At 34.7% G+C, this 14324-nt stretch overlaps 1 protein-coding gene across 1 annotated transcript in view; it reads left to right on the forward strand.

Annotated features, from left to right (window-relative positions):
- Nucleotides 1-14324, forward strand: part of ITGA4 (integrin subunit alpha 4) — a 37185-nt gene that overhangs the window by 15625 nt on the left and 7236 nt on the right. Inside the window, exons 11-21 of the mRNA XM_051787962.1 lie at nt 1358-1452; nt 1773-1863; nt 3237-3282; nt 3685-3839; nt 5033-5187; nt 8333-8482; nt 9775-9851; nt 12091-12241; nt 12953-13051; nt 13481-13560; nt 13897-13983. Coding sequence (XP_051643922.1) covers nt 1358-1452; nt 1773-1863; nt 3237-3282; nt 3685-3839; nt 5033-5187; nt 8333-8482; nt 9775-9851; nt 12091-12241; nt 12953-13051; nt 13481-13560; nt 13897-13983 — 1186 coding nt within the window. The remainder of the gene's footprint in view (nt 1-1357; nt 1453-1772; nt 1864-3236; nt 3283-3684; nt 3840-5032; nt 5188-8332; nt 8483-9774; nt 9852-12090; nt 12242-12952; nt 13052-13480; nt 13561-13896; nt 13984-14324) is intronic.

Consider the following 14324-nt stretch of genomic DNA (forward strand, 5'->3'; position numbering starts at 1 on the left):
ATCCCTATATAGGGCTGGAGAACAGAGAAGTAAAATCAAATTAATAGCAGCATAGCAAAGTAGATATGTGACACAGAATATAATGTAAAATGGGCGTCCTAAAACTGCAGGGGAGGTGGAGCAAACAAGTCGTTTAGGTTTTGAAGGGAGCAAAAACATTGAAAATAAAAAGTGGACATAATGTTGAGAGTGGCAGTAGGAAAAGAAATTTTGTAAGAAAAAAAGCTGGAAGCAAAATATATAGGGAAATTGGATGCTAGAAACAAATTTTCTGTAGTAAGTAATAAAAAAGAACAGCAGAGTGAACTTCTGAATGATCTAAACCATCAGTATCAGCCCTGTGAAGACACTGGGATGTGTGTTGCTGTAGAATCTGACCTCCTCAAGAACGTGTATGTTATTTTAATGTGCACAAGTTGACTGTACTAGTTTCATCACACCAGTAGAGAGACATAACATATTTTGTGTGTTGTAGTCACCACAGTATGGATTCAGTCAAAGAAGTGTTCAATAAAACCAAATAGTCAGAGCTTTGCTTTTCTTGTGATTTTGGTTTGGTGCAGTATACAGTATTTCTGATTTGCAGATAGTTCAGTTTTGCTTATTTGTAAATGCAAGTTCACAGTTATTAATAGTGACTTTCAAGATGGTGTAATTCATCTGCCCCTCCCTCCACTGTTTGGTCAACAACCTCTCAGGCTCTTTGAACCATGGGAGTTTTTGGTAAGGGCTGTTGAGGTGGATTGGTGGGTGGGTGGGTTCATTCAGTTTGTTGTGAATTGCCACACCCCTCTGGGATTAAATCATCCAAGCATAAAACAAACCAGCTACCTTCACTTTCTCCCCAAATGCCTTTCCAAGCCTGTTATCTACTGTTATGGACATTTCATAAAAAATGAATGGTTCATTTCACGCAGCATAATAAAAGTACTTCTTGTGTTTTAGTGATATAATCCATGTAGGACGAGCAGGAAAATCATCACAGTTCCATGAATACAAGGCTTTTTTTTTTTTTTTTTTTTTTAAATTTTAGATTATAATTTCAGCTATTTTCATGGTAACCTTTACACTTTTTAAGGGTCAAAATAAGTATTGCTAGAAACTTACAAGACTTTGTCTTGAACAAAATAGCTGTATTTGACCCTTGTTTTCCAGAAAAGTAGCAATTCAGGTAGAGTCAGACTACTGAGCTGCTCTGTATTGTTTTTGTTTTCTTCGTATCTGTGTTCAGCACTATTTTTGAATTCAGTCAAGTAAATTTGGTCTGGCATTGCATGCATCATGACTTGCATTCCTTTAACCATTCCTTGTTCATATTTCCTACTCAGCTGATCACTGCTAAATTGTTTTTCCACAGATGTGGCAATTGGGGCTCCTCATGAAGATAATCTAAAAGGGGCTATTTATATTTACAATGGCAGGGAAGATGGAATAACACCATCATTTTCACAGGTACGCTTTTTCAATGAAAAATAATCAATCCAGAAAAAAGTAAGTTTAAATCTAAGAGGGTTTTCCCTTCATTTAACACTATGACCACCTGAAGTACTGTGAAAGACTTCAGAAAATTTTTATGTATTCTGTGATTTCCAGTCATAATATAACCTGTACTCTAAGAGAGAAATAAATTGGGTTTGGGGCTTTAGACAGGGTTTATGGGACTTAACATTTGCAGGAATTGAGGAAGCACATAATAGCCTTCAGTAGTTGGGATAGCATTGTAGAGATTAACTTTCCAAGAATAATTTTATCTTTTACCTTTTCCTCCTCAGAGAATACAAGGACATCAAGTCAGTAATTCTTTAAGCATGTTTGGACAATCCATAGCAAGTGGCATTGATGCAGATAACAATGGATATCAAGGTAAATTAAACAATGTTCTTTATTTTTCATTTTTAAAAGAGTAGAGATTCATAGGGAACAACACTGCTGTGCTACTTGATACTTTTAACAGAAGCAAGATCTGTTATTAAGACAACATGTCACATCTTGTGTTTTGGAAAGAAAAAAGAAGAGGTAAAACTGAGGCCAAGCAGTCAATTTTCACGGTCATCTAACTATTATTTGAGGACTGAGAACAATGCAATAGTAAGACCGTAGTGCACAAGAGTAAGAAAAACATAATTTTTATTTTTAAAGCAGCTATCTCATCTGCTAAGGTCACAATGAGCTGGTTTGGGCACTGGAAGCATGTTTCTTGAGCAGATTAGTGTGCCAACCTAAGTATATTACTGGCCTTCACATAGTCTGGATTTTGCCAGGAGCGATGAGCTCCTTGACTCTGTGTGAACAACACATTAACCCCTCTTAGGGCTCATGGCATTGAATAAGACCCTTGTGGAGTTGTTGTGGGCACAACATGGTGTGTTAATTTGGTGTAAAACAAGTTAACTGTTTCCAAGTATACATTAATTGCTTTATATATTTATTATATTTTAAATATTTTAACATTTTGAAGATTAGTGTCATGTCAGGTCAAGTATGTCTATCCTGCCCCTGCGGATGTAAAAGCGCCAAGTTCCCATGAACTACATGGTGTATGCTCTGGCTTTGCCCACAGAAATGTTACCCAGGTTAATTTGTAGTGCTGGGCTAAAAGATAGCTTACAAGTAGTCTGCTCTCAGGTCACCTGTTGTTTACTGATTTGCAAGTCATCCTCAGACCCTTGTATCGTTTAGAGTCATCTGACAATTCACTTTTGCTACCTCATTTGATAGGTGTGTATATATACCGTGTATATTTCTTTCCTTGTCGCATTAATAGGTTTCAGTTAGCTTGGAATAAATTAAATATTTTTTTCTCTTTGTCTCTATGTATAATTTCATGCATATAATATATATATAAGCAATTCATTTTTTATACATATATAACTATATATGTGTATGTGTGTGTGTGTTTAGCAATATTGAATATCTGGATTAGAAAGAAGGCAAGTGCCTCCTATTTAGCTGAATTGTCCTTCAGTATCTGCCACTTAAACATGGAATAGAAATCAAATCATAACATTATCAATATCTGGAAGTCCAGTAAATGAGCATGCAGTGTTAATGGACAGTGGACAAGTATTTCAGGAATCATTGTCTGGACCTTTGAATATCAGCATATCCCTTCTTATGAATAAAGGGCAAATGGTACTTTAATGCTGACCAAAAGGTGAAAATGCTATAAAATGCTTGTACCTGAGAAGTAATTCTTGTTGACAAATTATGCTTATTGATACATTTTTTTTGTACAGATGTAGCAGTTGGTGCATTTTTCTCCGATTCTGCTGTGGTGCTGAGGTGAGATCACTATGTTGCAGTGCATTTGAAGACCATACAATTTAACTCCGTTTTTTAGTGTAGTTTAGTAAAACTCAGTAGTATAATTTAACCTCATTATATTCTTATTGATGTCTTGAACTTCAGTCATTAGGCTCTAGAATGGTCTACAAATCAAACATTTAAGTAAACACCTTGAAGAAAATGAAAATATCATTTTCTGATATTTTCTGAATATCTGAAACTTCTTGAGGCAGCAAATAATGCACATAGAACTATTTGAAGCTACCTAAAAAATGCAAATAGCTTAAAAATGATGATGGTAAAATATAAAAATAGGTTTCAAAAATGGTTCATTTTGCACAGATTGTGTAAGCTATTTCTGAACATTATTTGTGAGCATTTACTCTTTTCTCTTCTTAGAACAAAACCAGTGATAATTGTTGAAGCTTCTTTAAAACATCCTAATTCAATAAATCGAACTAATTTAAACTGCATGGAAAATGACCAGCCTGCCACCTGTATGAATTTGAAGATATGCTTTACCTATAGAGGACGAGAGGTACCTGGTTATGTTGGTAAGCTACTGGGAAAAAAAAACAGTATATGTATTCAATATAAATGCACCTATTTCCAGAATAATGCTACTGGTATTTAGTAGACCATTAATCTGAGTTCAGAATAAAATGAAAAGTTGAGATGTCCTCTAAAAGCAGTCCTCCCAGGCATGGACCAAACCATATAGGACTGCTGTGGGATGCAGACTTCCACTTAGCAATAGAGAGAAGACAGTTCCTTCCTAAAGTAGCTCAAGCACCTGATCATACCATCATGGAACATGATGTGAAAGAGAGGGAGTCCCACCAAAATTACTGAAAAATATATCTTGTATTATCTTTTATATAATGCCTGTTTTGCTTTAGACAAAAAACCAGTATTGCTTGAAGCAATATCTATCAGAAGAATATTCATGGTGAATTTATTTAAAATAATTTACAGTCTAAATTTGACTATTGCCTGGGTGCTTTTAACCTACTTGTCATGTGCTATTTGTAAACTGCAAACAGCCCTGCAAATACATGGTATATAAAATTAAATTGTTTAACTCTTCTATGTGAGAACATAAAATATCCTTTAGGAACACGTTACAGAGAACATATTGCAATGATGAACTGTAGAGTTAAAAGTCCAGATCTTTTGATATTCATATTCATTTTGAAAGATGAGCAGTCAGACTGGATCATGCTTGCTGGACTTGGACATGAGACTCTTCAACTTCATTAAAAAAGTAGCAGAAATTGTAGGTAATCTAGCTCAACTTTTGGCAAAGATTAAGTAAAAGATCAGCAATGCTCTGCAACTTGCTATCATAGCAATTCGTGCTAACTTACATAGAAAAACCTGTGAAGTTCAACAATATTTGTCAGTGTTTGTTTACCTACCAGTTTGTTGTAATTTGTCAGGTAACTGAAGTGGGTTTTCTTTAAATAGATTCTGGTAGAAAACTATAAATATAACCTGATAAAACTATCCCTGATGTAAAAGCATGTATCAGGGAACAGTCATGAAGCAATCAATTTTCAGAGTATGAGAAGCTTTCATTAGGTATGGATTTATGTCAGAGCATTTTTAAGCAGAGCATTTTAAAATGGATGTTACAGAACATACTTGAGGGAGTGAGTCAGAAGATGTAATTTCTATCATAAATTCATGAAAATCAGAACACCTAAAGATTTTACCACCTTTATTTTCCCTGGGTTTTATTTTGCAGTATTGCTTTATAATCTGAGTGTTGATGTGACCAGAAAAGAGGATACACAAGCAAGGTTCTATTTTTCTTCCAACGGAACATCTGATACAATCTCAGGAAAAGTAAAGATTTATAGCAAGAATACTGCCTGCAAAGATCATCCAGCATTTATGAGGGTAATGTAATTTTCAGTGTGTGTTGTCCTGTAAATCCTTTGGTCTCCTTTGAAAAGCATACCTGCTGCAAAGAAACCTATTTTGTTTACAATTGCATCACATCATTTTGAAAGTAAAATATTTGTGTTCATAACTTTCACATTTATTATATACTAATTCTGATGCTTTCTCAGCTTTCTGTAGAGAAGTCAGAGAGTCTGCCATCTCTCATGTTGGTGAGAAAGTGCAGAATAATGATAATCACAGTGATGAAATAGGACATGAGCAGTCTTGACATTTTTCACCATTTTTTATGAATGACGGATCATAGAGTGAGGCTGTTTTGGAGCAACCAAGAAGATACAGTGTAACATGCATGTTTTGAATGTTTCTGATGGAACTTTCCAATGCAAATTCTTAAAACTTGTGATTTTTATTATGTTTTGTCATTTGTAACTATTTCAAAGAACACATGTATGGTCTTGCTCCCATTTTTACTGTGAGAAGTTAAGGTAGACTCAGCTAATAAGAAAAGAGCCCATCCCTGATCCATAAGAAGTGAAATGAAGGCAATTGCTAGAAAACAGTCTATAGTTCAAGGTTTATAGTGTGGTCTGTTTTGTGAATTTGTTGCAAGGAGCCAAAGGCTAGCTGGGTGTGAAGAAGAGCACTTGCTTGGGGTTGTTTGAATTTTTTTTTTCCCTCCAAGGGGTGCAGCACTCACCAAGGAGAATATTCATATAAGCTAAAGATGGAAAAGGGCAGGAAGAGCACTCGTGAGGGTTTCATTAATGAATTTAGATCTGAACAATATGGAGAATGTGCACTGTGCTGAAAAAATGATCTCTCTACTCCTCTGCTTACAAATGTGAAGCCTGCACAGATATGTCTTTCTCCTGCATGAGTTTTGTGGTGAACACAGTTACAGTTCTTCATCTGTGAAGATGTAGAGGCAACTTTGTTGTAGAAGAAATCTGCTGGTAGAAGTGCTTCAGAAGAGAAGCCACTGAGGTAGAAGTGCTGCCAGAGCACTGGGCATTCAGCAGGAGGCTGTTGGAGACCTGCAGGGTGTCAGCTGGCCAGGGAGGCCTGTACTCACACCAGTGACAGAGATGGCACCAGCTGCTGAGCAGCAGGAAGCTGGCTCTTGGTTTCAGAAGTAGAGTTCGATCCAACAGCAACCATCCTTTCAAACTGAGTATGATAGTGACTTAGAAATAAGTTATTAAGAATCTAGTCAGTAAGATCTTAACTGCAAAGTAGTCCCAAAGTCACTGTTGCCCTGGAGGGATTGAACTGTCATATTCATGCTTGATGTATCCCTCTGAAAGATGAATGAGGGACTTGTCTTGAAAGTGGAAAAAAACCCTGAAATCAGGACAAGGATGTAATATTTTTAAGGCCATTCAATGGAGAAGGAAAAGTGATTAATTCTGTCAAACATCTTAGAATTTTGTGTATTCCAACAAAATTTTGAGGATAAATGGGAAGAACTTGGAAGTCCTAAACCACAACAAACAATAAAAACCAATGGGCAAAAAGGAACCACATTTCATTAAACTTAGAAAAAAATAGACTTATTTCCTCTAAGACTTTATCTAAGGGGGGAAAGAATTCTTTAAAGAAATACTAAGGACAGGGATTATTTAGATGTAAGAGGAAACAAGGGTAATAAAATAATAGACTAGTTTGCTTAGCCTTTTCTTTAAAATCCTCAAGGTAGCAATTCTGTGACCTTTTGAAACAAACATCTCTCAGGGTGACTGATGCAGTTGATCCTGCACAGAGGCTGGAAAATAGACTTAATTTTCTACAGCTACAAAAAAACCTGCAGGGAAAAATCCTTCCATGTATTTTTCTTCTTTCTTCCTTTCACTTACTTTTTGTTTATGACACTATTAGAAGCCAATTCTTTACGATAAAGCTTCTGGGTAGAAAGGAAAGGTTATGTTGTCTACTGGAAAATTGCCCAGATGCATCTCAACTGGTAGTTGCACCTAAGTGAATGTTTCTTACAGGAGCAGTGGAAAATTGCCACTTACTTACAACAGTTTTGTAAACTAAGAGAGATCTGATTGACAGCCAACCTTGTACAGATTGCTATACCAGCATCACAGGCATTTGTGTAGGAGGAAGGAATTGATTTGGCTCATCACTTCCTATAGTCTATCATTAGTATTTTTTCCTCCATAGAATTCAATTTTCTTCTTAGTTCTTAATTAATAGCATTATAAGCATCTCCTTCCACCCACTGAAGCTCCTAAAGTTAAGTAAGTGTGAATGTCTGTCAAGTACAGTCCTTGCAAGAGACAATACAAATTTTATGTATTTTGAGTAAAGGCTAATTAATAGCTAATTAGTATAATGGAAGTAATATAAAGCAGATGCAGAGAAGACCTTGTGGAAAATTATTATGAATTAGATAATATGCAGTTTTGCTAACGCAAGCTTGCAGATAAGAATTAAAGTAATGCCCATGTGGAGGGACAATCAGTGTCTATCTATCCCCTACACTATAGGGAATAATTTAATCAGGTTTGCTATTGCTAGTACTTGGTGCTTCAAGCTGTTCAGTTTTCACAAGTAGGTAGTTTGGACTCTGATCTGCAACATTCCTATGCGGTCAAGGCTTCATTTACAAACCAGTCATTTATTGAGGAGTTCGATCTTTTTTAACACAAAATGAGAAATAAAGATGCATAAAAATAAAATTCAGTCAAGCCCTGATTCAATGGTACCGTTGGAGAACTCCTTTTGATTTCATACAGAAATATCCACCAGATTTGTCTGGCATTATCCCACTGCTTTGCTTTCTCCATTTTAGCCAACTCTTCCCTATTTTTCTGCTTGGGCAGTACAGCATTTCATAGGTGTGTAAGGCAGTTTTATTGACAGAAGTAGGTTCACTATTCAATAAGATTCTCATAACAGAAGAATCTTCCATTCTGAAATGCCTGATGCTGTCATTGAACAGATTATGCTTTTCTGATTACCTCCTTCAGCAACAGAGATGTCTGGAAAAGTATATGAGCCATATGGAATTATTTTACATGTGAAAAAAAAGTGTTGCTGTTTTAGTTAGTTCTAGGCAACCTTATAACTTTAAAACATAAGCATACATGTCTTGTCTTATATGATTAACTCATTAGGTTTCCAATTTTCATAGAAAGATGTAAGGGATATCTTGACTCCTGTATATGTTGAAGCAAGTTATCGTCTGGGGCATCATATTCTACAGAAAAGAAATGCTCAAGAATTTTCACCACTTCAACCTGTTCTTCAACGGAGGAAGGAAAAAGATATTATAAAAAGCAAGGTTAGTGTATGAGTTCTCTTTTTTTTCTATGTAGTAAGTAAATATTTGTGTTTTAGTCTTCAGTTAAAAATGCTTCACAGATCCATGGCATGCATTTTCCAGGAATGCATTTTCCAGACCCACACCTAGTGTCTTGATCTTAATTAATAAATCACAATGCTAAAAAAATGCCTAATTTTTTGCTAAAAGATGGTTACAGAACTCGTATACAATCTGTATTATGATTTAAAAATAAATAAAAGGTATGTGCTGAGAAGTTACCTGAATATATAATACTATATACCGCAGATCACACATGTATGAAATTCACTCTTTGAAATATGTATTCTTTTACAGCTACACTGTATGAGTCACTTTCCACTGTAAAACAGTTCTTTCAAATTAATTCTGTGTTAAATACACAATATCATGTTGGTATTAATCTTGAAGTCTTTTGACAGTGTTGCTGAAATATTAGTTCTTTGAAGGTATTGAAGGTATTTGAAGGTATTGCAAGTTTTCAGACAGTCTGAGGGGGGAACAAAAGAGTATATTCTGTATTTTCATAAATATGAAATTAACTTTTTCCCCTCCAAAAGAAACTTACTGTGTTAGTAGACTTTGACTTTAGCAAAAACCAGAATGCACTGAATTTTCAACTACCAAATGGTCATAAACACATTATGACTTTTCACAAATAGTAACCTTCATGTAATTAAGATACAGTTGACCATCAGAACTTTTGAGATATGTGAAAGCTTCTTTTTTATGGCACGCTTTACCTTTTCATCTTCATTCAAAATTTTATTTTAGTAACCTCAGAATTATAGAGAATAAAGAGGGTGTTGTTGAATATAGTGACATAAACATGCTCTATAGCAGCACACTGATAACCAAGGCACAGACACAGGCAACTTATGGTGTCGCTACTCTCATCAAACCTTTCTGACAATATGATAAGTAAAGGTTGTGTAAAGAAAATCTTATGTTGAAGGAGAGACTGCAGAGACATCAGTTCTGGATCTTTTAAAACACTCTGCTCTCTTTATGTACTACTTTTAAAAATTTGTCTGAACGTACACCCACTGGTTTTCCTGTGAGACACTGAGTCTGGAAAGCCTCTCTCTCCACTGTTACTCTGGATGCACAGAATGGTAAATCATAGACTCATGGAATTGCTTTTTAGGAGTAAGAGCTATCAGACACTTCCAAATACTTAGTTACTAGATGATAGGTTTCTTTCTGTTAAATACTCTTACTGAATAATACACTGAAGTGCCTTTTTTTTTTTTTTTTTAATTTGGCTTTTACAGTTTATTTTTGCACGACATTGCTCCCAAGAAAATTGCTCTGCTGACTTAAGAGTTTCTGGAAAAGTTGTTTTTCCAAAGTAAGTATAATGTAGCTTTCATTTGAGAATGATTCAGTCAGATTTTATCTAAATTATTCCTTAGTCTTTTATATATAAATAACATAAATTTGCAAAAGTAGACTGTGGACTCCCTGAGAAAATACAAGGATTAGAGCTGTGTTTAGTTGAAGAATATTTTTAAATCATAAATCTTCCAGGAAATGTAACAGAAATCTATATAATTGAAGAACTGTTACTACATATTTAGAAGATTTTACAGCTCCACATACGTCTTCTTCCCAAAAACATAGATAACTGGGCTAAGATACATTGCACAAAGCACACTCAATATGCAGAGATCATAACTACTGTTAAATTGACAAACTATTGGTTATTTCTGCTGATCTTCTGAAGATATTGTATTTGCACTGTACAAAGTCTCAATCAGTATAAAACTGAAGATGTAATATTCTTAAATAAATGAGGAAAAAGAGCCACTTAATTATTTTAAGTTATATTTTATCATCACAACGTTTTTCTTTACTGACTATTGTATTTCAAAGTAAGAAATGTGGGGTTTTGGTGTGCAAAAAGAGAAATTGTACCTGTTGTGAATCTCAGCTAATTAGGTGTTTGTTTCTTGTGTAATTTATCACTTTTAAAGTTGATTCTACTTGAATCGAAATACTAGGTTAAACAACCTAAAATGACACTGAAAGATGATGACAATCATATAATGCTGATTAATCACACCTGTGTGATCCTGAGCACAAGCTCTTTCATATTCATAGATTTCAGAGTAAGATAAGTATCTTTCTGCCTACTTTAACACATGGCTCGTAGCATGAGTCATAAGCCCTTTAATTTTCTTAGGCTGGATGGTTATTTTGTTTGAATGCTCATAAACTTTTCAGAAAGAAAGATTGTGCAGCATTTTCGTTCATGAAATTAGCAGTGCAGTTTTGTAAGTACTTCAAAACTCAAAGAAAGGAAAACAGATTACAACAAACCTGCTTGACATTAGGTGCTAGTAGCAGATTTGCAGTGTAAATAAATAGTCTAAATATCTTGATAAAGTGTGAAGTATCACCTTAAATTACCTTGTGCCCCTAGAATCTCGATTAAAAACTAGTTAGCTGTGAAGCATTAATTTATTTTGTCTAGACAGAATGCATTCGTTAGTGTTGAAGAGCAGAGCAAACACTTCTGGTTTTAAAAGAATGAAATCAAATAGGGGTGGCAATGTAATGCTTTACTTACTGAGTTATGAGTCTTCATGTATACACTATCATGTTTTGTTTAAATTGCTTAGATTTTGGCCTGGTCTGTAAATTTCTAGTCTGCATCATGCATTTTTTAATGAAGAATGAAATATGATTACCAGGGAAAAGCTCTAGTTCAGCTTTGTTGTAGTCCCAGATGTGCACCTGGTGCTTTTGTGTACTTGTGTGTTAAGCTGGGAGGCATCTTTGTGACAGCATATTGTTAATGAGCTTGGCTTTAACACATATAAGAGGACCGAATGGTAGGCATGTAACTAGTAAAACAATGTTAAAATTTAACCTAAACTTGACAAGCTACGGAAATGTTAACATTGTGTTTTTCTTCAATTCGCTTTTGTCTTGGAACCTATCTGCTTATGCAGTGCTTTTGCCTTCTGTTGCTTTTCTCAGTGCCAGCTTCTTTCCCAAAGGTGTTCAGTGACTAATGCTTTGGTTTCAAGCCAGAATATCTGATAAATGTCTATTTCTAGGCAGCCTTTCTACAGGTCTTAATTAAACTTTAATGTCAAGCTGAAGTTTACTTTTGGCCCCCCATAGGATGTCTGTACTTGTAACATGATTATAGAACATCACATAGATCATAAGCTAGGCATGTTCACTTGCCCTCTTTGTGATGAGTTTCATATTAACTGAATCCTATATCTTGAGTGCAAAGAGTGAATTATGAAATAATGTCTGAAAATACTGTAGCAGTGGTACATTGCTATTCTGGTCTGTAAAGGGAAGGACTGATCTTGTAAAGGCCAGAGGCACAACTGGGCTGATAACAATTTTCCTGCTCTCGCATTAACCACTTTAAAAGGTACAGTACTGGGGTTGACCATCCTATTACTGGTGTTGTACCTTCAGTTACAGAGAGTAAAACCTTTCTTTACATCTCCAACAGAGCTTTGTCAGAACCAGCTGAAAGTAATTAAAAGGGCAGCAAAGGAAAATTTTTGCAAACAAGCTGTATATGAATTACTTTCATTTATATTATGATAATTATTTTTCAGGCCTCATGATAAGAAAACATATCTTGTTGTTGGAAGTATGAAGACTTTATTATTGAATGTTTCTCTGCTTAATGTTGGAGATGATGCATATGAAACTATCCTCCACATTCAAATCCCTAAAGGTCTTTATTTCATTCGAGTTTTAGAATTGGTAAGAAAAAAAATCCCTCAAAGAGTAATCCTTTGGTATTTTTCTTTCTCAGTTAGGCATTTTTCAAATTATGTTTATGGATTGTTGAGCTTTTAGAAACTGACAACCCACACAACACATATCCCCTTCCTGCCAAAAAAAGCTGATGAAACACCAGTTTTTAAGTTCTCAGACTTGTAGCTACCTAAATCAAGTGCAATTTAATTAATTCAGTGACTTAAATAATTTCAATAACAACTTGAATAATAAAAAATATGTTTATAAATGTATTTCAGGATGTTATGGCTTCTTTTTGTCTGATGATCATGTTTTCACTGATCACAAAGATCTCATTGAATCTGTCCTCTTCACAAATACACAGGCTTATGAAAGGTCACAAAACTAACTGTACTCTTTCTGCCTTTTAAAAATAACTGTTGTCTTTGTAGAATCCCCCGATCCACCTTTCTGAGGCTGGCTTTTAACATGAGCCTTCGCTTCACTATAAGCAAGCAGCACACAAATAACCAGATACAGTAATCCATATAAAATGTTATGTTAAAGTGGTTGTGAATTATATAAATGTCCTGTATATTTGCATCAGTGAAATAACAAATATGTAGTTCAGGAAAATATAAAGCACCCAATTTCAGTGTGTGCATGTAATTTTAAATGTCTGGGAAAAAAACTGTTGGTTTTTTTTAATGACTAATCATTTGTCCTTTATTTTAGGAAGAAAAACAGATACATTGTGATGTGTTAGATAAAGAAATTCATGCAGTAAAACTTGAGTGCAGTGTTGGTTATTTATATGTAGATCAAAAATCAAAGGTAAGCAATGTGTGAAATTCCTAGCTTTAGAAACACCCTAAATATGTTATGAGGATTTATGATGGAGGAAAAAAAAACCCTTGTTTTTCAGAATCTCTTCTTCATTCTCAACTAACATCTTTTATCATGTTGGTATCTGTATCTCTCCTGTTACTTTTAAAATTATTTGCTTAAACCATTGCTGGAATAATTCATTAAGGGACAACAATGTATTATGTATCAACTGATTGTGCTTGGGTTCTAGACAAGTGAGCTGACTAAGACTACAGACAAATATGTTAGATCAATAGAAAGAGAGTAGAAGACACAAAAATCAAGTGTTTCTTAGTTCTGAATTTTTTTAGAGCAGGAAATTATAAATTAGTTTAATGAAATACTTTTATTTAAACTGTCTTATGATATATAAGCAAAATTTTGTTTGTTCTACAGCTGGATTATAGTTTCCTCTTGGATGCAAGCTCCTTTACCAGAGCAGAGGAGGACCTCAACATCATCATTAATGCTACCTGGTAAAGTCTAATAAAAATTGCTCAATGAAATTAGCTTTGGAAAACAGACTAGGGAACATTGGAAGACTTAGCAAATCACAATTGCAATAAAGTACAGTGGTTGCATATCTGTAGAGCAAGAGAAATTATCCAAAAAAACAGGTAATAGATATTTAAATAATGAGCAGCTTTCTGCCTGTCTAAAATGTGGGGATTTTTGTGTCTGACATGTTGTTAGCAATAAAATATTTTGGGTTTTATAAGCTGCAATGTCTGTTTAGTATTAGTTTACAGAAATAATGCATAGCATATGATGATGCCTTCAATACAGATTTTTCTCTCATTGTATTTTTATAGTAAAAATGAAGATGGGAACATGTTACTGGATAACTCACTAACTTTAGCTGTACCTCTAAAATATGAGATTGAGTTAAATACTCATGGGTAAGTCAGCTGTTGGCATACCTGCACATCCGTAGAACTGTTGTCTTGTTACTGCTCTAAATTCACAAAGTTTTTAAGCAGAAGGTGATGTAGCTGAAAAATCCTGGGAATGACATGGCACAGCTATCCTGGGGTCTGACCCATATACTTCTAAGATTTTGTTTCCACAATTCTGTGATGAGACCCCCTTGGTATCTATGGTGCTTCAAACTTGTCTCTTAACAGACTAATATTTTTTAAAAACAGGGTTTGTGTTTTTTTATATAAAGAGGTATTTAATAAGAGCATAGCAGATCCTCAGCTTCCTTGCGTAACATGGACCATATTCTGGGTTTGTTGTG

The sequence above is a fragment of the Manacus candei genome, unplaced genomic scaffold (genome assembly GCF_025592945.1).
Source record: "Manacus candei isolate 608988 ecotype Guabito, Panama unplaced genomic scaffold, ASM2559294v1 h1tg000023l, whole genome shotgun sequence".
Classification (NCBI taxonomy): Eukaryota; Metazoa; Chordata; class Aves; order Passeriformes; family Pipridae; genus Manacus; species Manacus candei.